Source organism: Notolepis coatsorum (genome assembly GCF_963971535.1).
Source record: "Notolepis coatsorum genome assembly, chromosome: 5".
NCBI lineage: Eukaryota > Metazoa > Chordata > Actinopteri > Aulopiformes > Paralepididae > Notolepis > Notolepis coatsorum.
In genome coordinates, this window is record NC_140169.1 from 51,392,848 (window position 1) to 51,417,752 (window position 24,905).

Sequence of the window (24,905 nt, forward strand, 5' to 3'; positions counted from 1 at the left end):
AATGTAAACTAGTAGTTTACATGGAACAGTTGAACTTATATTGAATACGTCATTACGTCGCAGACACCGACGTCACGTAACGGCGCGCCTGCTCAGTGATATTTATTTTACGTACTGGATAATAATAAACTATACATTTCGCAGGATGCTGCGCCACCTAAAGCTTTAATTGTTATTTATTAAGCAGAATCAAACATTTTATTAACAACTTTGAAATAGAAAAACGTCTAAATCGATCTACCAAGTTCCCGCCCAAACATGATAACCCGGAAGCTGAGCGGATGTGACGTCAGTGGACGTGGAGGCGCCGCGGAGCAGCAGCAGCTGTGGAGCTTTGTGATCTGTGTGTTCTGCGGACTTCTGTTGGTGATCAACCCGGTATGAACCCTTTCACTGCCACACGACAGAAGGTTAACCCTTTACTATCACACAACCGACGGTCGTAACCGGCTGTGTATTGTCGCAGTGAAAGGGTTAACCGGCTGCGTGTTGTTTGTGGCAGTGAAAGTGTTAACCTTCTGTGTGCCGTGTGGTAGTGAAAGGGTTAACCGGCTGCCGTGTGGCAGTGAAATTGATAACCTTCTGTGTGTTGTGTGGTAGTGAACGGGTTAACCTTCTGTGTCTCGTGTGGTAGTGAAAGGGTTAACCTTCTGTGTGCCGTGTGGTAGTGAACGGGTTAACCTTCTGTGTCTCGTGTGGTAGTGAAAGGGTTAACCTTCTGTGTGCCGTGTGGTAGTGAACGGGTTAACCTTCTGTGTCTCGTGTGGTAGTGAAAGGGTTAACCTTCTGTGTCTCGTGTGTGGCAGTGAAAGGGTTAACCGGCTGTGTATTGTCGCAGTGAAAGGGTTAACCGGCTGTGTATTGTCGCAGTGAAAGGGTTAACCGGCTGTGTATAGTGCGGCAGTGAAAGGGTTAACGTTACGTTCCATTCCATATTCCAACAGGAACTTTGCCATCATCATCATCATCTTCATCACAACACGTCTCTACAACAAGGATGGCGGCACATGAGAGCGGTGATGAGGAGGAGGCCACGGTGTCTCTGGTGGACGTCCTGCAGGAGGACGAGGAGCTGGAGAACGAGGCTTCCGCCGTGTTGGCAGGCAGCGACGCGGAGAAGTGCTCCTATCCAGAGGTGGGCTATTGATTGATTGATTGAAAATTGTATTAACAGATTGCAGAATGGGTACAGTTAACAGTACGGCTCGGCTCAATACACACAATTGTTAAGGGGATGCAGACCAGAGAAAGACTTTCGTCTTGTTTACATCAGGGTCCCCCATTTTCAATTCATCGTGACATTTATGACATACATGACATACAGGTAGACAGTACTGCTACATCTATACATTTATGACATACCAGATTTACAAATATACAGTACTGTTTGTGATACAAAAAAAGAGTCTAAAAAAGAGAGTATATACATTGCTAAGCATAGGAAGGATGATAGGAAGGATGGGAAGGGTGTTAGGATTGATTGATTGATTGATTGCAGAATGGGTACAATACAGTTCAATACTAACAACTGTTAAGAGGATGAAGACCAGAAAAATACTTTCGTCTTGTTTACATCAGGGTCCCCCATTTTCAATTCATCAAGACATTATGACATACAAGACATACAAATATATACATTATGACATACTGTACAAGACATACAGATATACGGTACTGTGTACGAAAATGAGATCATGAACCGGGGCCAGTTTCTAATTGCAGTCAGCCGTAGGTGCTCTTTGAGAGCGGTTTTGAAGGTGGGCAGTGATGGTTCATATACTAGTATCATAATAAAGTGAATCACGGCTTGATTTAACGTTGTGTAGCGTGCGGTCAGCAAAATATGACTTCCCCGTTCACCCCCTCTAGTTCAACACCTGAAACCCACCGGTGAACAGCTGACTTTTACTACTACTACTACACCACGTGACTCCTTTGTGAATGGCGTAACCATAACAACCCATGTTATCTATACCTCTCACCAACAACGGCTGTGGGTAGGGCGTTCCACATTGTTGTGGCATAATTGTGAAACGTGTTTAGTCCCGTGTTTGAGCCGAATCTGGGTTTAACATGATTTGTGGAGCTCCCTCTGGTGTTGTGATCGTGGTATTCACTGACCTTTGGGAAGTATTTTGACATGTATATGGGTATCTTAGTGGTGTAGTATATCTTGTAGACCAGGCCCATTGCAAGTTGCTGTACTCTGTCGTCTACTCTAAGCCATCCTAGGTTGTCAAAGTGGGCAGGGGTGAGGTGGGTTCTAGGGGTCAGGTCAAGTAGAAGTCTGACCAGTTTGTTTTGAGATGTTTGTAATTTTGTTTTTAGGGCCTTTGAGGTGCTTTGGTACCATGAGGTGCAAGCATAGTCGTAGTACCCTTGAATGAGTGCTCCTGCCAGAGTCTTCAGGGTATTCTTGTTTACCAGAGAGGAGATCCGGTACAAGAATAGAGTTCATTGGTTGACTTTTTTTATTACATTGGATGCCATTTTGTCACAGGAAAGATTTGCCTCTAGGATGGAACCCAGGTAGGTAATTTCATCTTTTCTTTGTCGTTATAGAAGATGAAATCTCTGTTCTGGTCACGTACACTGGTAGGTTATTGATATATATATATTTAGGGTTTACTTGGGTTCCAGACAGTTAGCCCCAGGTGATGGAGATGGTGTTTTCCTGTCTTTACATTTGGAAAGACACTAGTCTAAAAGACGCAATGTTCCACTTGACTCCCAGATGAAGGTTCATTCATTGCGGCGTCCGTAGGGTTTTCTCCGCGGTCGCTCTATCTGGCTGTGAAATTCCTACTACTACTTGGTGTAATGTTACGGTTTAGTTGTACGGTGTCAGTGGTAGTCTAGTAGTAACAGTACACAACATAGTAGTAATGTTACAGCAAGTCAGAGCGACCATGGAGCGACCACTAGTGTGGACACCACAGTGAATGTCCCTTAGTGCAACATGGTGAGTCAAACCCAAGACCGTGGCTCTGGAATAGTGTCCCATCTCCACACCAAAACACCAGGTCCACAGTCACCGGCTTAGGCTTATCAAAATAAATGGTTTGGTTTCGGTTGCCGACCGACCCTGCCGATTTAGGTGCGACCCAATTTATTTTATGTGTTAAAAAAAAGATTTTTTTCTTCTTTTTTTTACAATAAAGTTTCATTAAAATCTTAGTCAAACCTTTAGTATTATGGATATTAAACATGCTGGCAGAGTACATGCATCCATGTTGTCGTGAACATTTTAATTAAATAAAGAAATTCCCTATCCATAGTCGCCATGGGAAAAAATAAAATAAAATAAATTCCCTACCTACCCATGGCCTTAACTGACAACCAACAGGAACCAAACTATTTATTTTGTTAGGCCTTATGTAGGTTTCAATGGCTGTTATTTCAGGTGGGGTCATATTCGCTCGCATAAACTCTACTTTACTATGCAATAAAACGACCCTATATTCATAGTGTTTGATTACATCATCACCGCAGACGTCTTGGTAGGCAAATGGCGGTTAATCGCAATCGAAAGAACAGATTAGATTCAAATGTATTGTCATCATACACTTTTTTTTTTAATCCTCTTTTTCTCCACCTGATTTTCTATTTTTCTCCCCATCCCAATTTAGTCGTTATGCCAATTTCCCCCCCTCCCCTACCTGGTTGTTGTGCGCATGTTCCTCCTACTGGTCAGTACAAGGGAACCCTGAAGTCTACCACATGCTTCCTCCGACACATGTGGAGACAGCCAGTGGCTCTCTTCTCACCTGGCAGCGAGGACTCTCATTGGTGAAGTGTAACGCGTGGGAGGTCACGCTGCCTTCATCAAGTCCTGCCTCCGCTGAGCAAGCGCCCAGACCTGACCTGTAGGCGTCGCTGTCCACAACGCCAGATTACCACCCACGACTTCCCTCCCCCTAACTCAGCCAAACGAGTTAGTATGACGACCGGCCCAAGCTGCAGGGCAATGCTGACTCCGGGAGTCGAGATCGCAGCCTCTTGCATTGGTGACGAGCGCAATCTCCGCTACGCCACCCGACCGCCCATCATACAAACTTACAGTAAAACGAAAATAGGTTTGTCAATTGTCATCCAACCAGAGTGCAAATGTAACAGTAAAGTGCAATAGTAATATACAATGTACAGGTGATTAAGCTGGGTATAAAAGATATAAATTGGTACTACTGAATATTAGTGCTCGTCAGATGTATATAGTTTTAGTATTAATATGTACAGTGATACAGGTATAAAGACACTATGGTAGTAAGTCATACTGGCCAGCAGCGTAACTAGTAAGAGTAGGTAAGGGATATATGTACAGATATAGATATAGTATCTACAGATATGTAAAAATGATTATATGCAGGTATGTACAGACAGATGTGGATAGAGATATATACGGTAAGAATAAATATTAGTGCTGTCAATCGATTTAAAATATTGAATCTGATTAATCGCTTGATTGTCCATAGTTAACTTGTGATTAATCGCATTATTTTTTTTTTATCTACCTTAAACGGATACTTTTCAAGTTCCAAGTTTTAATACTCTTATGAATGAATGAATGAATGAAAAGTTTATTTTTTAACATGTAATTCTCCATTTCCTCCAAACAAATCACGGTATCTTGTTCCGTCAAACCAAACAATCATAACAACAAATTAAAAAACATAAAAAAAAAGAAAAAGGAATTATAAACAAAAGGTCAAGAGCAATGTGTTTGGTTAGCAGACATGTCCAAAAAAGGAGTAGAGGGAAGCTAAGCTTATTGATCCCTACCCCCTTACATTTATATTTGTTCTTCCATTAATTTTACTAGATATAACATAATTTAGTATATTACAATATAGAATATACTTTTACTTATATTAAAAAAAAATAAAAAAAAACTTGATTCACTTGACAGCAGTGAATATAGTACAGCACCACATAACACAATATAACATAACTTTGTTTATCCTCATTACTCATTTCTGTATTTCTCTAATGTGTATCTTTTTAGCTGCTTTTTAAAAACGTATCAACATGAGTCAACAAATGCTTGCTTTATGCAGCCATTTAACACAAAAGGATGACCCTCATGCATTGCAAATTTGCATCAAATTCAAAACAGTGATGCACAAAATAACTTAAAAGAAAATAATAATTTAAAACAATGAATAAAGTGTGCATGAGGCGGCTAGGTGGTGCAGTGGGCAAGGCGCTCGCCACCAACGCAGGAGACGCTGGGTTCGAGCCCAGCTTTCGGCGTTGCTACCAGCTTGGCTGGTCGTTCATACTAATACAATTGGCAGTGTTAGGGGGTGGGAAGCTGGTGGGTGGGGATCGGACGTTGTGGACAGCGACTCCTACAGGTCGGTTGGTGCGCCTTCGCAGTAGAATCAGGAAGCGACGGGGGCGGCGTGCCCTCCAAAGCGCAGACCCTTGCCGCTGAGAGATTGCGCTGTGCAGGTGAAAAGATGCGACGGCTGCCTCCTCAAGTACCGGAGGGGACACGTGATGCAAGGCTTCGTCCACATTGCAGCCGGCTTGTGGGAGGCATGGCCTAACAGCGTTCGAGACAGGGGAGGGTAGAATTGGACGATACGAAATTGGGGACGGGAGAAAAATTGAAAAATGGGGAGAAAAAGTAGATTAAAAAAAAAAAAAGTGTGCATGAAATAATAGGGGAAAGAAAACGTTAGCTGTTGATCCGAAACCTGGAGCGTTTCCCCCCTATTTCGGTTCAGTTGGGCATATATGAACACAGCAATCACATTCTGTTGCGGAACAAAACAAGCGGGCCGAGACCACCTAGAGAGGGTGATCTCGGCGCACTTCCAAACGAACCCGACGCGACTCGTACGCTGTGAGAATGCAATCGACTTAACAAACCGACACAATAATAATAATAATAATAATACGTCAACGTGGAGCAGCGATGAGGTACACTGCGTCGTTGATATTTGGGCAGACGATCACATTCGTCAGATGCTGGAGAACACAAGTACACTGAAGTGTACAGACAGTTTAGTGACCGAATGAGGGAAAGGGGCTTTGAAAGGTCTGTCGAACAGTGTCGCGCTGCTGCTGCTGCACGTTGTTACAGCGGAGATACAACAAGCAGAGCAGACCCTGAAATGGTGTTTGTGTTGCCGGGTGTCAGTCAGCTGTGTCCCCGCTGCCGCGCAGAAGAGCCGGGGTCTGTGGTGACGCTGCAACAGCAGCACCGTGCGGGACTCTCTCTCTCTCTCTCTCTCTCTCTCTCTCTCTCTCTCTCCGCGGTCATCAGTAAAGTCAGGGTTAGGGGGGGGACACACACACACCCCAAAATCTGACCAATGAGTGACAGTTTGCTCGCGCGTGCATTTGTTTTGGTCCGCTATTAACACAGCCGTGTGAACACAAACGAACTAAAGGACAAGTGCAACATTGTATCATTATAGTCCCTGTGTCTCCCTGAATCGGAACAAAGCAAACGAACTACAGGTGTGAAAACACCCTTACATTCACCCACACAAGGGCTGAGGACTCACACCCCCTCTCTCTCTCTCTCTCTCTCTCTCTCTCTCTCTCTCTCTCACTCACACACACACACACACACACACACACACACACACACACACACACACACACACACACACACACACACACTTTGAGTCAGAAACAAACATAGTATCAATGAGAGTATCAATAATACACCTGAGTGAAGTCTAGTTTAAAAAAAAATATATATATATATTTTCTAAAAGGTTAATCGTGAGTAAAAAAAATAGTGGCGTTAATAGAATTGTGCGTTAACGCGCTAATACCGTGTTATCTTTGACAGCCTTAATAAATATATATATATACAGCATTATTGTACATGCATGCTATCTATCATACAGAGTTAAATGGGTTATATGCAGGTGTATAAGTAGGTATATAGAAGGATTATATGCGGGTATCTTCAGACAAATATAATATATATATTAGAGGTGGGCATAGATAATTTTTTTTAATCTAGATTAATCTATCTGCAATCCTGGATTTAATCTAGATTAATCTAGATTAAAATGGCTCAAAAAAAAAAAAAAAAACTGCCGAAGGCATTCAAAATATGTGTGTTCTACCCAAATAATGACCAGAAGTAAGTCCTTACTTTTTCTTTCCTCCTTATGTTTCTCAGGCCAGGTGGCCCATTACACCATGAGCCCATCTCCCGTTTCCAAAATGCATTACAGACTGTTTGAAAAAGCTGTTTTGCTATGATAATTGGTAATGAAATATCAAAATAATGTTCAATAAGATGTACTTGTGTTTAATAAGTTGTTTTATTCAGAAGTTAACACAAATAAATAATATTACCAGTACAGTACAGTATCTAGCACACTCTCAGGAGCAAAACAGAAAGAATCATTTCAAACTTGAACTATGTGACATGGCTTGAATCAACTGCTCCAGTGGAGTTGCTCAGTGGCCAATGGTGTCAACTGTGGTTGTACTGGGCAGCTCCCAGGTGTGAATGGAACTGTGTGAATGTGAAGCAGGGCGTTCCTGAAAAAGAGCATCTGTGCTCAGCGAACCTACCCTGGGTAAATAAAGGTAAAAAAAAAAAAATGTAAAAAAAAACTTTTTTTAGATTAATGTGTTAATTATATTGTATATATATACGGTATATACAGCATGGTTATATGCAGGTATACACTGATACACAGATGATCATTAAATGACAGCTGTGGCAAATGAGCTGTGATCATTGTGCCATATCAGTAGAAAATGCGTCACACGTCATGAGAATACTACTAACATGTCCATCACCGATATGTTCGCGTGCACTGATCGTTCTCAATGATGTTGTGTGCGTGTGTGTTCTCTTGCAGGGTTATGTGAAACGACAAGCCTTGTACGCCTGCAACACCTGCACACCGAAGGGAGGCCAGGCTGCGGGCGTCTGTCTGGCCTGTTCCTACAAATGCCACGAAGGTCACGACCTCTTTGAACTCTACACTAAACGGTGAGAACCCGGGAGGTCGCCGGTACTCGTATTGGATATCGGTCCGATTGATACCGGGCTAAAAATAGGATAGTGGTGTCTTGAGAAGTTGTCCCGATACTAAAGTCCGATACCAAGAACAGGGTTCGCACAAGGTCCTCTGAGTGATGAAATAGATGAGCAGTTTTTAATTATGGAGGTAGGGCTGGGCGATATGGCAAAAAATCATATCGCGATAACGATATGATAATGTTATCATATTTCTCGATATCGATAATTATCGAAAGTATAATTTTTTTTTTTTTTTTTTAAGACAACATATGTATGTTTATTTTGCAGCAATTCTTTGTCGTTGCCACCATCTTTAGTGTTACAGCCCCTCACACTCCAGTTCTCAGGCTGCAGCTGGTTTAAAAGCTAAAGTAAACCGGCTTCTCTGCTGGCTGTGGCTCCAGGGGAGTTGAACAGTTCTGGCTCTGCTAGTTTATTTTCGATTTTTTGGCGCTTTTTTGGTGGACAAACCACCGCACATGTGCACCGTGACTCGCGACTGGAGACTAACTCTGCTAGCACACATAGCCTACTGTGTACAGACGGTTTCAAACTGTATTTTAAATTAGAAAGCAAACAAAATAAATGGACAAGAGAAAAATAAATCTCAATTTGGTCAGTATTGTCATTTGGACAAGCAAAGCCATTACTTTAAGTTGCAGGCAAGAAAGACAAGTCTGTCCACTGTCTCTGGTTTTAAAACTGCCCTATTGCAGGTCACACAAAAAAAAAAATTATCGATTATTAAAATATATCGCGATATTTATCGTTATCGTTATATCGCCCAGCCCTATATGGAGGGTTTTGAATTCCAAATTGTAGGACCTCTGACTCTTATACTCTCTCATCAGAACAGCTACACGTTCACGGTTCACCCTCTCCTCTCATTAAAACCCATCCCGGGAGGCGGGGACAAATGAGGAAACAGGAAGCCATAGGGTCTATGTGAAACGTAGTCTCGTTTGAGAATTAAGCTACCAGTTGTTTCCGCAATGGTCTCATTTGTTTACTGTAACTGCTAACCAACTAATCTGACGATGACAAAAAACGGAAAGGTTTGCCACGATATCTCTCCTCTACATTGTCAGTACTCCTCTGTGAAACTGTCTGTGGTGAGTGAGTGATTTTACCATTAACACTTTGACTGCCTAAAAACACTTAAACACGTCATTCCCGGCCATGCTCAAGTTGCCGAAGACGCTTTACAGCGTCTTTGATATCAATATTTCAAAAATCTGGGACCGGATTCATATTTCCCCTCCGCTGGCCTGAGATCCACCAGGAGGACCCACTGAGCTCTCTGGCGGTTCAGGAGCGCCATCTGGTGGCAGATCGGCGCAATCGCTTAACAGGAAGTGCCATAGAGGTTGTGCTGGACGGCCGTATTACTTCCGGGCACTCGCTATAGGTCCCGGCATTCTAGCTCGTCACAATACACAGCGATCGATTGCCAATAACTCGATAAACAACATGATTTGGACGTATATACCATTATACAAGCTGGAGATGGACCGGGTAAATCTACATCCCATAATGATAAAATTTCTACTCTACGATGATCGCCCAACGGCGCGCCGAGACTGGGGTGAGTTTTAGCGTGTAAAGTTACCGTCTTCGATACTAACTGCTATTATCAACATTTGACCCACATTAGATGATTGGTATAACGCTGCCCACGGAATTATAAACGCCCCCCTAGCCCATCCGGTCAACATCAGATGACGTGTAGTAACTTCTAGAAGTACGTCTAGTTGGAATTTTTTATATCGCGCTGATTGCCATAAAACTGTATTGCATCAACAATATAATGTATTTGGGGCTATAGATCACGTTCTGGAGAAAGCTGCAGAAAGAGATGAAAACATACTTATACATTAGACCATACTTTACTATGAATATGTGAATGAAAAAGTTTAACGTTGCTACACAATGAACAATACATATAGGACTTTGAATGGGCCCTAATAATGGCAATGTAGCAATAGAATTTAAAAAGTTATAGCCCTGCAAAGAAGGGGACTTTCTCTATAGACAAATAGAGCCGGCAACCTACGGTTGATAATGAATTTAACCCATGGCAGCCAAAGTGTTAACATACTTTTCTGTTTATAAAATCTGAAACGGTTTTCTTTGTGCCCCCCCCCCCCCCCCCCCCCCCCTTCCATAGGAATTTCCGTTGCGACTGTGGAAACAGCAAGTTCGGAGAGATGGAGTGCAAGCTATATTCAGTAGGTTTTTATATTCAGTAGGTTTCTATATTCAGTAGGTTTTTATATTCAGTAGGTTTTTATATTCAGTAGGTTTCTATATCCAGTAGGTTTCTATATCCAGTAGGTTTCTATATCCAGTAGGTTTCTATATCCAGTAGGTTTCTATATCCAGTATGTTTCTCTGTGGCACTAGAGAAGCTGGTATTAGTTTAGTAACACTTTGGAGTTGACAACTTAACAGTTTGTTCTTCTTATTTCTTTGTTGCAGGCAAAGGATCGGGTGAACAGTGAAAACAAATACAGCCACAACTTCTTCGGTCTGTACTGCACTTGTAACAGAACGTATCCCGACCCAGAGGATCACGTAAGACTGTCTCCTGTACACATAAACAAACAAACAAACATAAACAAGCATGAATCTGCACCCTTTTTGTGATGGGCCCCACCAGCCTCTCCCTCTCCTCCTCTCTCTCCTCTCCCTCTCCTCCCCTCCTCTCTCCCCTCTCCTCCTCTCCCTCTCCTCCCCTCCTCTCTCTCCATATCCTCATCTCCCTCTCCTCCTCTCTCTCCCCTCTCCCTCTCCTCCCATCCTCTCTCTCCTCCTCTCTCTCCCCTCATCTCCCTCTCCTCTCCTCTCCTCCTCTCTCCCCTCTCTCCCCTCTTCTCACTCTCCTCATCTCTCTCTCCCTCTCCTCCCTCTCCTCATCTCTCTCCCCTCCTCTCTCCCCTCCTCTCCCTCTCATCTCTCTCCCCTCCTCTCCCTCTCCTCTCTCTCTCCCCACCAGCCTCCTCATCTCCTCATTTTGCTTTGTAAAGTAAGCATGTCTACAACATAATTTACCAACCTGCTGCCAGGCCAGAACTAGGTGACCTGGCAGGTTACTGGTGAACTTGGAGGAAGCCCTAACGTTGGCCTGGCTGCCGTGGTAACGTGTTGCTTGTGTTCTGCAGGTGGAGGACGAGATGATTCAGTGTGTCGTCTGCGAGGACTGGTTTCACGGCAGGGTGAGTTCTTCTCTATGGTCTTTGTTTTCATTTAACCTCTTAACTCTTTGGACGCCACTGACTTGAGCATCATTTGTTCCTACCACGCCAACGGGGGGGGGGGGGGGGGGGGGGGGGGGTTTGATGCTTTGGTCGCCAGTAACGGCATTAGTTTTGAACACCACACACGCTGATCAGCTGGATCGATATGAAAACATTGTAGGATCAAGGTGGAATTGACGTCAGATAGTCCTTACCTTTGTTCGGGGTTATTCCAAAAAGAATATTCCAATTGTCTGATTGTGATTTCCAGTATTGATGTCCATCTGGTCCCGGACATAATTTGGCACAATTTATGGATTGAGTGTGCTAGATGCGGTTCGAAGTGGTCGGATGAAGCGATTTACTTGGCTCCGTCTAAATTCTGCGCCCGGAGGGGTTTAGATGTAACGCACAGTCTGGAACAGGGTTTACTGCACTCTCGATACTGCCACCTAGCAGGATCTGGCCGGTACTGCACCCTTGGGTCCCAGTATGCCTTTTAACGCTAACATATACGTCCGTGACACTGAATAGACTATTAAAATAGAAAAAAAGGTGTACGTGATTGGTGTTCAGCGGTTGTCGAGCAAACACGTATATATACGTGGGCGGCGCAGATTGAGTTAAGAGGTTAACTTAACTGTTTAACATGTGAGTCAGGATTGTGGACTTCAGGAGGTCGGGGGTCAAGGACTACAGCCCCCTCAGCATCGACGGGGCACCGGTTGAGAGAGTCAACAGCTTCAAGTACCTCGGAGCCCACATATCCGAGGACTTGAAATGGACCATACACATTAACAGTGTGGTGAAGAAGGCACGACAACGCCTCTACTTCCTCAGGCGCCTAAGGAAGTTCCAAGTCAGCCAGAAGATCCTTAAGAACTTCTACTCATGTACAATAGAGAGCATCTTGACCGGCAACATCACCTCCTGGTTTGGGAATAGCACTGCAAAAGACCAAAGCAGACTACAAAGAGTGACACGTTCAGCCGAACGCACAATTGGAGGGGGGCTCCCCACCCTCCAGAACATTTACTACAAGCGTTGCAAGGGGAAGGCTAAGAGAATTATTAAGGACTCGAGCCACCCGAACAACTGCCTCTTTGAACTGCTGCCGTCAGGCAAGCGATACAGGAGTCTCAAGGCGAGCACAGAAAGACTCAGAAGTAGCTTCTATCCCCAGGCCATCAGGCTGCTAAACGAACAATGAATGAACACTACACAACAACAACCACCAAACACACATAGCACACACATCCACACGCACACACTCACTTTAAACAAACACACTGTAGCACCCACTACACACACTTTATAGCACACACCCACTTTAAACAAACACACTGTAGCACCCACTCCCCACACTTTATATTTATGGATGAAGGATCGCACTACAACTCGTACACCTTACTGTAAATTGTACCTAAAATTGTACCTCATCCCATTTCTGCTTTGCACTAGATAGTACTGTACATTAGTACACTGCATAGTATTGTGTATTGTATATTATATGGTAACTCAGAACATTGTACATATGTCTATACCGAACAACTGTGACCTCATTTTCTTCTTCTAAATTCATGCTATATTATGTTATTATGTTATTTGATACTATCTTGTCTAGCACAGTCTCTGGAGCGTAACAGTAAGAAGCATTTTGTATGAAAGTATTCTGTACTTCTGTATGACAACTATTAAAGAACTTGAACTTGAACTTGAACTTGAAATGGGTTTGAAAACACGACTACATAGTCAGGGGCTTCTCTGTTTCATACAGCAGTCAGGTTCGCTCGGTCAGGTTCGCTCGGTCAGGTTAGCTGAGTCAGGTTAGCTCGGTCAGGTTAGCTCAGTCAGGTTAGCTCAGTCAGGTTAGCTCAGTCAGGTTAGCTCAGTCAGGTTAGCTCAGTCAGGTTAGCTCAGTTAGCTCAGTCAGGTTAGCTCAGTCAGGTTAGCTCAGTCAGGTTAGCTGAGTCAGGTTAGCCCGGTCAGGTTAGCTGAGTCAGGTTAGCTCAGTCAGGTTAGCTCAGTCAGGTTAGCTCAGTCAGGTTAGCTCAGTCAGGTTAGCTCAGTCAGGTTAGCTCAGTTAGCTCAGTCAGGTTAGCTCAGTCAGGTTAGCTCAGTCAGGTTAGCTGAGTCAGGTTAGCCCGGTCAGGTTAGCTGAGTCAGGTTAGCTCGGTCAGGTTAGCTCGGTCAGATTAGCTTAGTTAGCTCAGTCAGGTTAGCTGGGTCAGGTTCGCTCGGTCAGGTTAGCTGAGTCAGGTTAGCTCAGTCAGGTTCGCTCGGTCAGGTTAGCTCGGTCAGATTAGCTTAGTTAGCTCATTCAGGTTAGCTGAGTCAGGTTCCTCTCTCTCTCTCTCTCTCTCTCTCTCGGTCAGGTTAGCTGAGTCAGGTTAGCTCAGTCAGGTTCGCTCGGTCAGGTTAGCTCGGTCAGATTAGCTTAGTTAGCTCAGTCAGGTTAGCTGAGTCAGGTTAGCTCGGTTTGATTGATTGAAAAGTTTATTAACAGATTGCAGAATGGGTACAGTACAGCTCAATACATACAATTGTTAAGAGGATGCAGACCTGAGAAAGACTTTCGTCTTGTTTCCATCAGGGTCCCCCATTTTCAATTCATCATATGACACACGACATACAGATAGACAGTACTGCTACATCTATACATTTATGACATACCAGATTTTCAAATACAGTACTGTTTGTGATACTAAAAAAATCCAGAAAAAGAGTGTATATACATTTGACATAGAAACTGTGCATTGGGGGAGGTTGGGTAGGTGGGGTGGGGCTGTACATTAGGGGGGGGGGGCACTGTACATTGGAATACTGACATACATTTGACATAGAAACTGTACATTGGAGGAGGTTGGGTAGGTGGGGTGGGGTTGGGTGGGGCTGTACATTGGAGGTGGGGGGGGGGGGGGGGGGGGTTGGGTACATTGGAATACTGACAAAGCCATGCTTGGTCTTTATTGTACAACTGGGTTAGGACATTTGTAGGGGCCAGTTTTGAATTGCAGTCTCCCGTAGGTGTTCTTTGAGAGTGTTTTTGAAGGTGGGTAGTGATTCACATTCCTTTACAGCTTTGGGTAGGCCGTTCCACATTGTTGTGGCATAATTGCGAAACGTGTTTAGTCCCTTGTTTGAGCCGAATCTGGGTTTTACATGATTTGTGGAGCTCCCTCTGGTGTTGTGATCGTGAGGTCAGGTTCGCTCGGTCATGTTAGCTGAGTCAGGTTAGCTCAGTCAGGTTAGCTGAGTCAGGTTAGCTCAGTCAGGTTAGCTCAGTCAGGTTAGCTGAGTCAGGTTAGCTCAGTCAGGTTAGCTCAGTCAGGTTAGCTCAGTCAGGTTAGCTCAGTCAGGTTAGCTCAGTTAGGTTAGCTCAGTTAGGTTAGCTCAGTCAGGTTAGCTGAGTCAGGTTAGCCCGGTCAGGTTAGCTCAGTCAGGTTAGCTCAGTCAGGTTAGCTCAGTCAGGTTAGCTCAGTTAGCTCAGTCAGGTTAGCTCGGTCAGGTCAGTCAGGTTAGCTCAGTCAGGTTAGCTCGGTCAGGTTAGCTCAGTTAGCTCAGTCAGGTCAGGTTAGCTCGGTCAGGTTAGCTCAGTCAGGTTAGCTGAGTTAGCTCAGTCAGGTTAGCTCAGTCAGGTTAGCTCGGTCAGGTTAGCTCAGTCAGGTTAGCTCAGTCAGGTTAGCTCAGTTAGGTTAGCTCAGTTAGGTTAGCTCAGTCAGGTTAGCTGAGTTAGGTTAGCCCGGTCAGGTTAGCTCAGTCAGCTTAGCTCAGTCAGGTTAGCTCAGTTAGCTCAGTCAGGTTAGCTCGGTCAGGTCAGTCAGGTTAGCTCAGTCAGGTTAGCTCGGTCAGGTTAGCTCAGTTAGCTCAGTCAGGTCAGGTTAGCTCGGTCAGGTTAGCTCAGTCAGGTTAGCTGAGTTAGCTCAGTCAGGTTAGCTCAGTCAGGTTAGCTCAGTTAGCTCAGTCAGGTTAGCTCGGTGAGGTTAGCTCGGTCAGGTTAGCTGAGTCAGGTTAGCTCAGTCAGGTTAGCTGAGTCAGGTTAGCTCAGGTTAGCTCGGTCAGGTCAGTCAGGTTAGCTCAGTCAGGTTAGCTCAGTCAGGTTAGCTCAGTCAGGTTAGCTCAGTCAGGTTAGCTCAGCCAGGTTAGCTCAGTTAGCTGAGTCAGGTTAGCTCAGTCAGGTTAGCTCGGCCAGGTTAGCTGAGTCAGGTTAGCTCAGTCAGGTTAGCTTAGTTAGCTCAGTCAGGTTAGCTGAGTCAGGTTAGCTCAGTCAGGTTAGCTCAGTTAGCTCAGTCAGGTTAGCTCAGTCAGGTTAGCTCAGTTAGCTCAGTTAGGTTAGCTCAGTCAGGTTAGCTCAGTCAGGTTAGCTCAGTTAGCTCAGTCAGGTTAGCTCAGTTAGGTTAGCTCAGTCAGGTTAGCTCACTCAGGTTAGCTCAGTCAGGTTAGCTCAGTCAGGTTAGCTCAGTTAGCTCACTCAGGTTAGCTCAGTCAGGTTAGCTCAGTTAGCTCAGTCAGGTTAGCTCAGTTAGCTCAGTCAGGTTAGCTCAGTTAGCTCACTCAGGTTAGCTCAGTTAGCTCAGTCAGGTTAGCTCAGTCAGGTTAGCTCAGTCAGGTTAGCTCAGTCAGGTTAGCTCAGTTAGCTCAGTCAGGTTAGCTCAGTCAGGTTAGCTCAGTCAGGTTAGCTCGGTCAGGTTAGCTCAGTTAGCTCAGTCAGGTTAGCTCAGTCAGGTTAGCTCAGTTAGCTCAGTCAGGTTAGCTCAGTCAGGTTAGCTCAGTTAGCTCAGTCAGGTTAGCTCAGTCAGGTTAGCTCAGTTAGCTCAGCTCAGTCAGGTTAGCTCAGTCAGGTTAGCTCGGTCAGGTTAGCTCAGTCAGGTTAGCTCAGTCAGGTTAGCTCAGTCAGGTTAGCTCGGTCAGGTTAGCTCGGTCAGGTTAGCTGAGTGAGGTTAGCTGAGTCAGGTTAGCTGAGTCAGGTTAGCTGAGTCAGGTTAGCTGAGTCAGGTTAGCTGAGTCAGGTTAGCTGAATCAGGTTAGCTGAGTCAGGTTAGCTGAGTCAGGTTAGCTGAGTCAGGTTAGCTCAGTCAGGTTAGCTGAGTCAGGTTAGCTGAGTCAGGTTAGCTCGGTCAGGTTAGCTCAGTCAGGTTCGCTCGGTCAGGTTAGCTCAGTCAGGTTAGCTCAGTCAGGTTAGCTCGGTCAGGTTAGCTGAGTGAGGTTAGCTGAGTCAGGTTAGCTCAGTCAGGTTAGCTGAGTCAGGTTAGCTGAGTCAGGTTAGCTGAGTCAGGTTAGCTGAATCAGGTTAGCTGAGTCAGGTTAGCTGAGTCAGGTTAGCTGAGTCAGGTTAGCTGAGTCAGGTTAGCTGAGTCAGGTTAGCTCAGTCAGGTTAGCTGAGTCAGGTTAGCTGAGTCAGGTTAGCTCGGTCAGGTTAGCTCAGTCAGGTTAGCTCAGTCAGGTTCGCTTGGTCAGGTTAGCTGAGTCAGGTTAGCTGAGTCAGGTTAGCTGAGTCAGGTTAGCTCAGTCAGGTTAGCCCGGTCAGGTTAGCCCGGTCAGGTCAGGTTAGCCCGGTCAGGTTAGCCCGGTCAGGTCAGGTTAGCTGAGTCAGGTTAGCTCGGTCAGGTTAGCTCGGTCAGGTTAGCTCAGTCAGGTTAGCTCGGTCAGGTTAGCTGAGTGAGGTTAGCTGAGTCAGGTTAGCTCAGTCAGGTTAGCTCAGTCAGGTTAGCTCAGTCAGGTTAGCTCAGTTAGCTCAGTCAGGTTAGCTCAGTTAGGTTAGCTCAGTCAGGTTAGCTCACTCAGGTTAGCTCAGTCAGGTTAGCTCAGTTAGCTCAGTCAGGTTAGCTCAGTTAGCTCACTCAGGTTAGCTCAGTCAGGTTAGCTCAGTTAGCTCAGTCAGGTTAGCTCAGTTAGCTCAGTCAGGTTAGCTCAGTTAGCTCACTCAGGTTAGCTCAGTCAGGTTAGCTCAGTTAGCTCAGTCAGGTTAGCTCAGTCAGGTTAGCTCGGTCAGGTTAGCTCAGTTAGCTCAGTCAGGTTAGCTCAGTCAGGTTAGCTCAGTCAGGTTAGCTCAGTTAGCTCAGTCAGGTTAGCTCAGTCAGGTTAGCTCAGTCAGGTTAGCTCAGTTAGCTCAGTCAGGTTAGCTCAGTCAGGTTAGCTCGGTCAGGTTAGCTCGGTCAGGTTAGCTCGGTCAGGTTAGCTCAGTCAGGTTAGCTCAGTCAGGTTAGCTCGGTCAGGTTAGCTGAGTGAGGTTAGCTGAGTCAGGTTAGCTCAGTCAGGTTAGCTGAGTCAGGTTAGCTCAGTCAGGTTAGCTCAGTCAGGTTAGCTGAGTCAGGTTAGCTGAGTCAGGTTAGCTTGGTCAGATTAGCTCAGTCAGGTTAGCTCAGTCAGGTTAGCTCTTCAGGTTAGCTCAGTTAGCTGAGTCAGGTTAGCTCAGTCAGGTTAGCTCAGTCAGGTTAGCCCGGTCAGGTTAGCTCAGTCAGGTTAGTCAGGTCAGGTTAGCTCAGTCAGGTTAGTCAGGTCAGGTTAGCTCAGTCAGGTTAGCTTGGTCAGGTTAGCCAGGTCAGGTTAGCCCGGTCAGGTTAGTCAGGTCAGGTTAGCCCGGTCAGGTTAGTCCGGTCAGGTCAGGTTAGCTCAGTCAGGTCAGGTTAGCTCAGTTAGGTTAGCCCGGTCAGGTTAGTCCGGTCAGGTCAGGTTAGCTCAGTCAGGTCAGGTTAGCTCAGTTAGGTTAGCCCGGTCAGGTTAGTCCGGTCAGGTCAGGTTAGCTCAGTCAGGTCAGGTTAGCTCAGTTAGGTTAGTCGGGTCAGGTTAGTCCGGTCAGGTCAGGTTAGCCCGGTCAGGTTAGCTAGTTCTAACTCCAGTGTTGTTGCTCCTGCAGCACCTGGGCTGCCCGGTGCCGGACTGCGTGGAGCTGCAGGAGATGGTGTGCGAGTCCTGCATGAGCAGAAACCCCCTCCTGTGGACCTACGCCCCCCATCTGGCAGGTAAGACTCCACCCAGACCAAGAACCATGTTACCTTCATGGCCGAGGCACATTCGATCAATATCTGTGAACATGGGCTGCTCTCTCTCCCCTAAAGCCAGAATCCAGAGAAGTAAGAATCAAACTTGTGATGTCTGTGATGTAGGGGCTCAGGTAGAGCGGTCGTCTGGTAATCCGGAGGTTCCCGGTTTGGTTCCAGCTCCTCCCGGGCAGCCTGTCGAAGTGTCCTTGAGCGAGACACTTAACCCCCTTAACTGCTCCCGGTGAGCAGGTCAGCACCTTGCATGGTCGCCTCCGCCGTCGGTGTGTGAATGTGTGAGTGAACGGGTGAATGTGAGGCACAAAATTGTAAAGCGCTTTGGATAAAAGCTGCTATATAAATGTAGTCCATTATGTTATCAAATGGTAAATGGCTGCATTTATACAACAGCTTTTATCCAAAGCGCTTTACAATTTGTTCCTCACATTTGACCCATTCATTCACACCGACGGCGGAGGCGACCATGCAAGGTGCCGACCTGCTCACCTGGAGCAGTTAGGGGGGTTAAGTGTCTCGCTCAAGGACACATCGACACGCTGCCCGGGAGGAGCGGGAATCAAACCGGGAACCTCCGGATTACCAGACGAGCGCTCTACCTCCCGAGCTGCTGTCTCCATAGACTGAATGAATGGATGATTCATATCCATTGGTCCATAAGCTGCTCCCCACATGTCCAGCCGGACACCAAAGATAAGGCTGCGGTCTGACTGCTGAGGTGTTCCGTTGTGATATCAAATCCACACTGTGTGAACTTAAAAGTGACCATGTGTAATAGTGGCGCCTGGTGGCCAAGGGTGGTACTGTCACTGTGTTTTCGATACATTTCCCAGGAGCCTCTTGGCTCCGTCTTATCCATGTCCTTTCTTTCTCCACATGCAGACTTTCTGCAGAGACAATTCTTGGTTTCTTAGTGCTCAAGGTGTCTGCACATTTCTTTCCTTTATAAATGGTAAATGGCTGCATTTATATAACAGCTTTTATCCAAAGCGCTTTACAATTTTGTTCCTCACATTTTACCCGTTCACTCACACATTCACACACCATGGAGGCAACCATGCAAGGTGCTGACCTGCTCACCTGGAGCAATTAGGGGTTAAGTGTCTTGCTCAAGGACACTTCGACACGCTGCCTGGGAGGAGCGGGAATCAAACCAGGAACCTCCGGATTACCAGACAAAGACGTGAGTGAGGAAGACGTGAGGGAGGAAGACGTGAGGGAGGAAGACGTGAGGAAGACGTGAGGGAGGAAGACGTGAGGGAGGAAGACGTGAAGGAGGAAGACGTGAGGGAGGAAGACGTGAGGGAGGAAGACGTGAGGAAGACGTGAGGGGGGAAGACCTGAGGGAGGAAGACGTGAGGGGGGAAGACGTGAGGGGGGAAGACGTGAGGGAGGAAGACGTGAGGGGGGAAGACGTGAGGGGGGAAGACGTGAGGGAGGAAGACGTGAGGGAGGAAGACGTGAGTGAGGAAGACGTGAGGGGGGAAGACGTGAGGGAGGAAGACGTGAGGGAGGAAGACATGAGGGAGGAAGATCATTTGAGGCTAGGATCAAGGGTACCCTACAGCACAGCACACGCGTCAGCGCTACACGGTACTGGTTGGGAGAGAATGTACGAAGGCAAATAAGAGCAATCTCTTTTTATAAATGCATAATACAATTTTATAAATTCCCGAAATGGAGTCAACAGAGATTTAGATCTTTTGTGTGTTTTGTCTTCATGTCCATCCAGTGCCCGGTGCGACCAAAGCCAGCCCCTGCAAAGCAGAAGGGGAGGAGAAGAAAGAGGAGGAGACGGAGGTGAAGAAAGAGGAGGAGACGGAGGAGAAGAAAGAGGAGGAGAAGAGAGCAGGAGCAGAGGAGGCTTCCACTAGTCTCAGCAGCGGAGAAGAGATGGTATTATCATGTTATTATCCTACTGAGTCATGGTATTATCATGTTATTATCCTACTGAGTCATGGTATTATCATGTTATTATCCTACTGAGTCATGGTATTATCATGTTATTATCCTACTGAGTCATGGTATTATCATGGTATTATCCTACTGAGTCATGGTATTATCATGGTATTATCATGGTATTATCATGTTATTATCCTACTGAGTCATGGTATTATCATGTTATTATCCTACTGAGTCATGGTATTATCATGGTATTATCCTACTAAGTCATGGTATTATCATGGTATTATCATGGTATTATCATGTTATTATCCTACTGAGTCATGGTATTATCATGTTATCCTACTGAGTCATGGTATTATCATGTTATTATCCTACTGAGTCATGGTATTATCATGGTATTATCCTACTGAGTCATGGTATTATCATGTTATTATCCTACTGAGTCATGGTATTATCATGTTATTATCCTACTGAGTCATGGTATTATCATGTTATTATCCTACTGAGTCATGGTATTATCATGTTATTATCCTACTGAGTCATGGTATTGTCATGTTATTATCCTACTGAGTCATGGTATTATCATGTTATTATCCTACTGAGTCATGGTATTATCATGTTATTATCCTACTGAGTCATGGTATTGTCATGTTATTATCCTACTGAGTCATGGTATTATCATGTTATTATCCTACTGAGTCATGGTATTATCATGTTATTATCCTACTGAGTCATGGTATTATCATGTTATCCTACTGAGTCATGGTATTATCATGTTATTATCCTACTGAGTCATGGTATTATCATGTTATTATCCTACTGAGTCATGGTATTATCATGTTATTATCCTACTGAGTCATGGTATTATCATGTTATTATCATGTTATTATCCTACTGAGTCATGGTATTATCATGTTATTATCATGTTATTATCCTACTGAGTCATGGTATTATCATGTTATTATCCTACTGAGTCATGGTATTATCATGTTATTATCATGTTATTATCCTACTGAGTCATGGTATTATCATGTTATTATCCTACTGAGTCATGGTATTATCATGTTATTATCCTACTGAGTCATGGTATTATCATGTTATTATCCTACTGAGTCATGGTATTATCATGGTATCCTACTGAGTCATGGTATTATCATGTTATTATCATGTTATTATCCTACTGAGTCATGTTATTATCATGTTATTATCCTACTGAGTCATGGTATTATCATGTTATTCTACTGAGTCATGGTATTATCATGTTATTATCCTACTGAGTCATGGTATTATCATGGTATTATCATGTTATTATCCTACTGAGTCATGTTATTATCCTACTGAGTCATGGTATTATCATGTTATTATCCTACTGAGTCATGGTATTATCATGGTATTATCCTACTGAGTCATGGTATTATCATGTTATTATCCTACTGAGTCATGGTATTATCATGGTATTATCATACTGAGTCATGGTATTATCATGTTATTATCCTACTGAGTCATGGTATTATCATGTTATTATCCTACTGAGTCATGGTATTATCATGGTATTATCCTACTGAGTCATGGTATTATCATGGTATTATCCTACTGAGTCAAGTTCAAGTTCTTTAATAGTTGTCATACAGAAGTACAGAATACTTTCATACAAAATGCTTCTTACTGTTACGCTCCAGAGACTGTGCTAGACAAGATAGTATCAAATAACATAATAACATAATATAGCATGAATTTAGAAGAAGAAAATGAGGTCACAGTGTTCGGTATAGACATATGTACAATGTTCTGAGTTACCATATAATATACAATACACAATACTATGCAGTGTACTAATGTACAGTACTATCTAGTGCAAAGCAGAAATGGGATGAGGTACAATTTTAGGTACAATTTACAGTAAGGTGTACGAGTTGTAGTGCAATCCTTCATCCATAAGTATAAAGTGTGGGGAGTGGGTGCTACAGTGTGTTTGTTTAAAGTGGGTGTGTGCTATAAGTGTGTGGAGTGGGTGCTACAGTGTGTTTGTTTAAAGTGAGTGTGTGCGTGTGGATGTGTGTGCTATGTGCGTTTGGTGGTTGTTGTTGTGTAGTGTTCATTCATTGTTCGTTTAGCAGCCTGATGGCCTGGGGATAGAAGCTTCTTCTGAGTCTTTCTGTGCTCGCCTTGAGACTCCTGTATCGCTTGCCTGACCGCAGCAGTTCAAAGAGGCAGTTGTTCGGGTGACTGGAGTCTTTAATGATTCTCTTAGCCTTGCCCTTGCAACGCTTGTAGTAAATGTTCTGGAGGGTGGGGAGCCCCCCTCCAATTGTGCGTTCGGCTGAACGTGTCACTCTTTGTAGTCTGCTTTGGTCTTGTGCAGTGCTATTCCCAAACCAGGAGGTGATGTTGCCGGTCAAGATGCTCTCTATTGTACATGAGTAGAAGTTCTTAAGGATCTTCTGGCTGACTTGGAACTTCCTTAGGCGCCTGAGGAAGTAGAGGCGTTGTCGTGCCTTCTTCACAACACTGTTAATGTGTGTGGTCCATGTCAAGTCCTCGGATATGTAGGCTCCGAGGTACTTAAAGCTGTTGACTCTCTCAACCGGTGCCCCGTCGATGCTGAGGGGGCTGTAGTCCTTGACCCCCGACCTCCTGAAGTCCACAATCATCTCCTTTGTTTTGCTGACGTTCAGGGAGAGGCTGTTTTCCTGGCACCATCCCGCCAGGACCTTGACCTCTTCCAGGTAGGCCCTCTCGTCGTTGGCAGAGATCAGGCCCACCACCACTGTGTCGTCAGCAAATTTGACGATTGTATTGCTACTCCGCTGAGCCACACAGTCGTGTGTGTACAGGGAGTAGAGGAGGGGACTCAGAACACAGCCCTGGGGGGCCCCTATGTTGAGGGTGATGGATGAGGAGGTGCAGTTGCCTGCTCTCACCACCTGGGGTCTGCCAGTCAGGAAGTCCAAGACCCACTGGCAGAGGTCATAGCCCAAGCCCAGGTCCCTGAGCTTGGCTATGAGTATGGAGGGGACTATGGTATTGAATGCCGAGCTGTAGTCGATGAATAGCATTCATGGTATTATCATGTTATTATCCTACTGAGTCATGGTATTATCATGTTATTATCCTACTGAGTCATGGTATTATCATGTTATTATCCTACTGAGTCATGGTATTATCATGGTATTATACTACTGGGTCATGGTATTATCATGGTATTATCCTACTGAGTCATGGTATTATCATGGTATTATCCTGTTATTATCCTACTGAGTCATGGTATTATCATGTTATTATCCTACTGAGTCATGGTATTATCATGTTATTATCCTACTGAGTCATGGTATTATCATGTTATTATCCTACTGAGTCATGGTATTATCATGGTATTATCCTACTGAGTCATGGTATTATCATGGTATTATCCTACTGAGTCATGGTATTATCATGGTATTATCCTACTGAGTCATGGTATTATCATGTTATTATCCTACTGAGTCATGGTATTATCATGTTATTATCCTACTGAGTCATGGTATTATCATGTTATTATCCTACTGAGTCATGGTATTATCATGGTATTATCCTACTGAGTCATGGTATTATCATGGTATTATCTTACTGAGTCATGGTATTATCATGGTATTATCCTACTGAGTCATGGTATTATCATGTTATTATCCTACTGAGTCATGGTATTATCATGGTATTATCCTACTGAGTCATGGTATTATCATGGTATTATCCTACTGAGTCATGGTATTATCATGGTATTATCCTACTGAGTCATGGTATTATCATGTTATTATCCTACTGAGTCATGGTATTATCATGTTATTATCCTACTGAGTCATGGTATTATCATGTTATTATCCTACTGAGTCATGGTATTATCATGGTATTATCCTACTGAGTCATGGTATTATCATGGTATTATCCTACTGAGTCATGGTATTATCATGTTATTATCCTACTGAGTCATGGTATTATCATGGTATTATCCTACTGAGTCATGGTATTATCATGGTATTATCCTACTGAGTCATGGTATTATCATGTTATTATCCTACTGAGTCATGGTATTATCATGGTATTATCCTACTGAGTCATGGTGGAGCTCTGTATTGAAGAGATGGTATTAATCTAAGGCTGAGACCACTCATCGATTTATCGATAACTGCAGGAAATCATGTAGCATGTGTAAAAAAAAAAAAAAGACAAGTAATAATAATAATATTATTTATAAATAATACTATTTCTTCATGATAATATTTTCTGTCTAATGTCCCTCAATACATTTGAATGGGACTTCAGGGTAGACAGTGGGCTGTACATTGGTCTGAATCCAGAGGCTGGAGACGACGCGAGTAGAACGGCTCTTCTGAGGTCCAGTCTTCCCTCCCTCTCAGGCGAAGGCGAGCGACGCGTCGGGCTGTAAAAGAACACGGCGGGAGATGATGGAGGCGCCCCCTGGCTGCAGGCTGAGGGAGCTGCAGGCCCTCGGTCAGCAGCGAGGGCAGACCGGCGCCGTGTTCTGGCCCCACGCCTGGCGCAGCGAGCTCTGCTCTTGTGTCTCCTGCCAGGTAAACAACTAATCAAATCACATGTATTTGTAAGGCCCGACGACACACGTTAATGTGTGTGTGTGTGGATATGGTGCGTTTGTCTATGCCTGGGTCTTCTAATCTGTCACGATGTGCTCTGTCCTTGTGCCCACGACTGTATTGGGCCCTGTATCCCTGTCGTATGTTCTGTGTGCTTTTGTTTGTGTTTTTA

General features: G+C 44.6%; 1 protein-coding gene across 2 annotated transcripts in view; it reads left to right on the plus strand.

The window, feature by feature from the left end:
• Positions 1 to 293: 293 nt before the first annotated feature.
• Positions 294 to 24,905, plus strand: part of ubr7 (ubiquitin protein ligase E3 component n-recognin 7) — a 44,369-nt gene continuing 19,757 nt past the window's right edge. The window contains exons 1-9 of one of the 2 annotated variants that reach the window (XM_084314776.1): positions 294 to 378; positions 945 to 1,135; positions 7,842 to 7,975; positions 10,173 to 10,233; positions 10,484 to 10,579; positions 11,167 to 11,220; positions 18,098 to 18,203; positions 19,972 to 20,135; positions 24,539 to 24,712. In XM_084314776.1, the coding sequence (XP_084170902.1) occupies positions 998 to 1,135; positions 7,842 to 7,975; positions 10,173 to 10,233; positions 10,484 to 10,579; positions 11,167 to 11,220; positions 18,098 to 18,203; positions 19,972 to 20,135; positions 24,539 to 24,712 (927 nt within the window). In that variant the 5' untranslated portion in view covers positions 294 to 378; positions 945 to 997. The remainder of the gene's footprint in view (positions 379 to 944; positions 1,136 to 7,841; positions 7,976 to 10,172; positions 10,234 to 10,483; positions 10,580 to 11,166; positions 11,221 to 18,097; positions 18,204 to 19,971; positions 20,136 to 24,538; positions 24,713 to 24,905) is intronic. The other variant, XM_084314777.1, reaches the window with a different exon arrangement.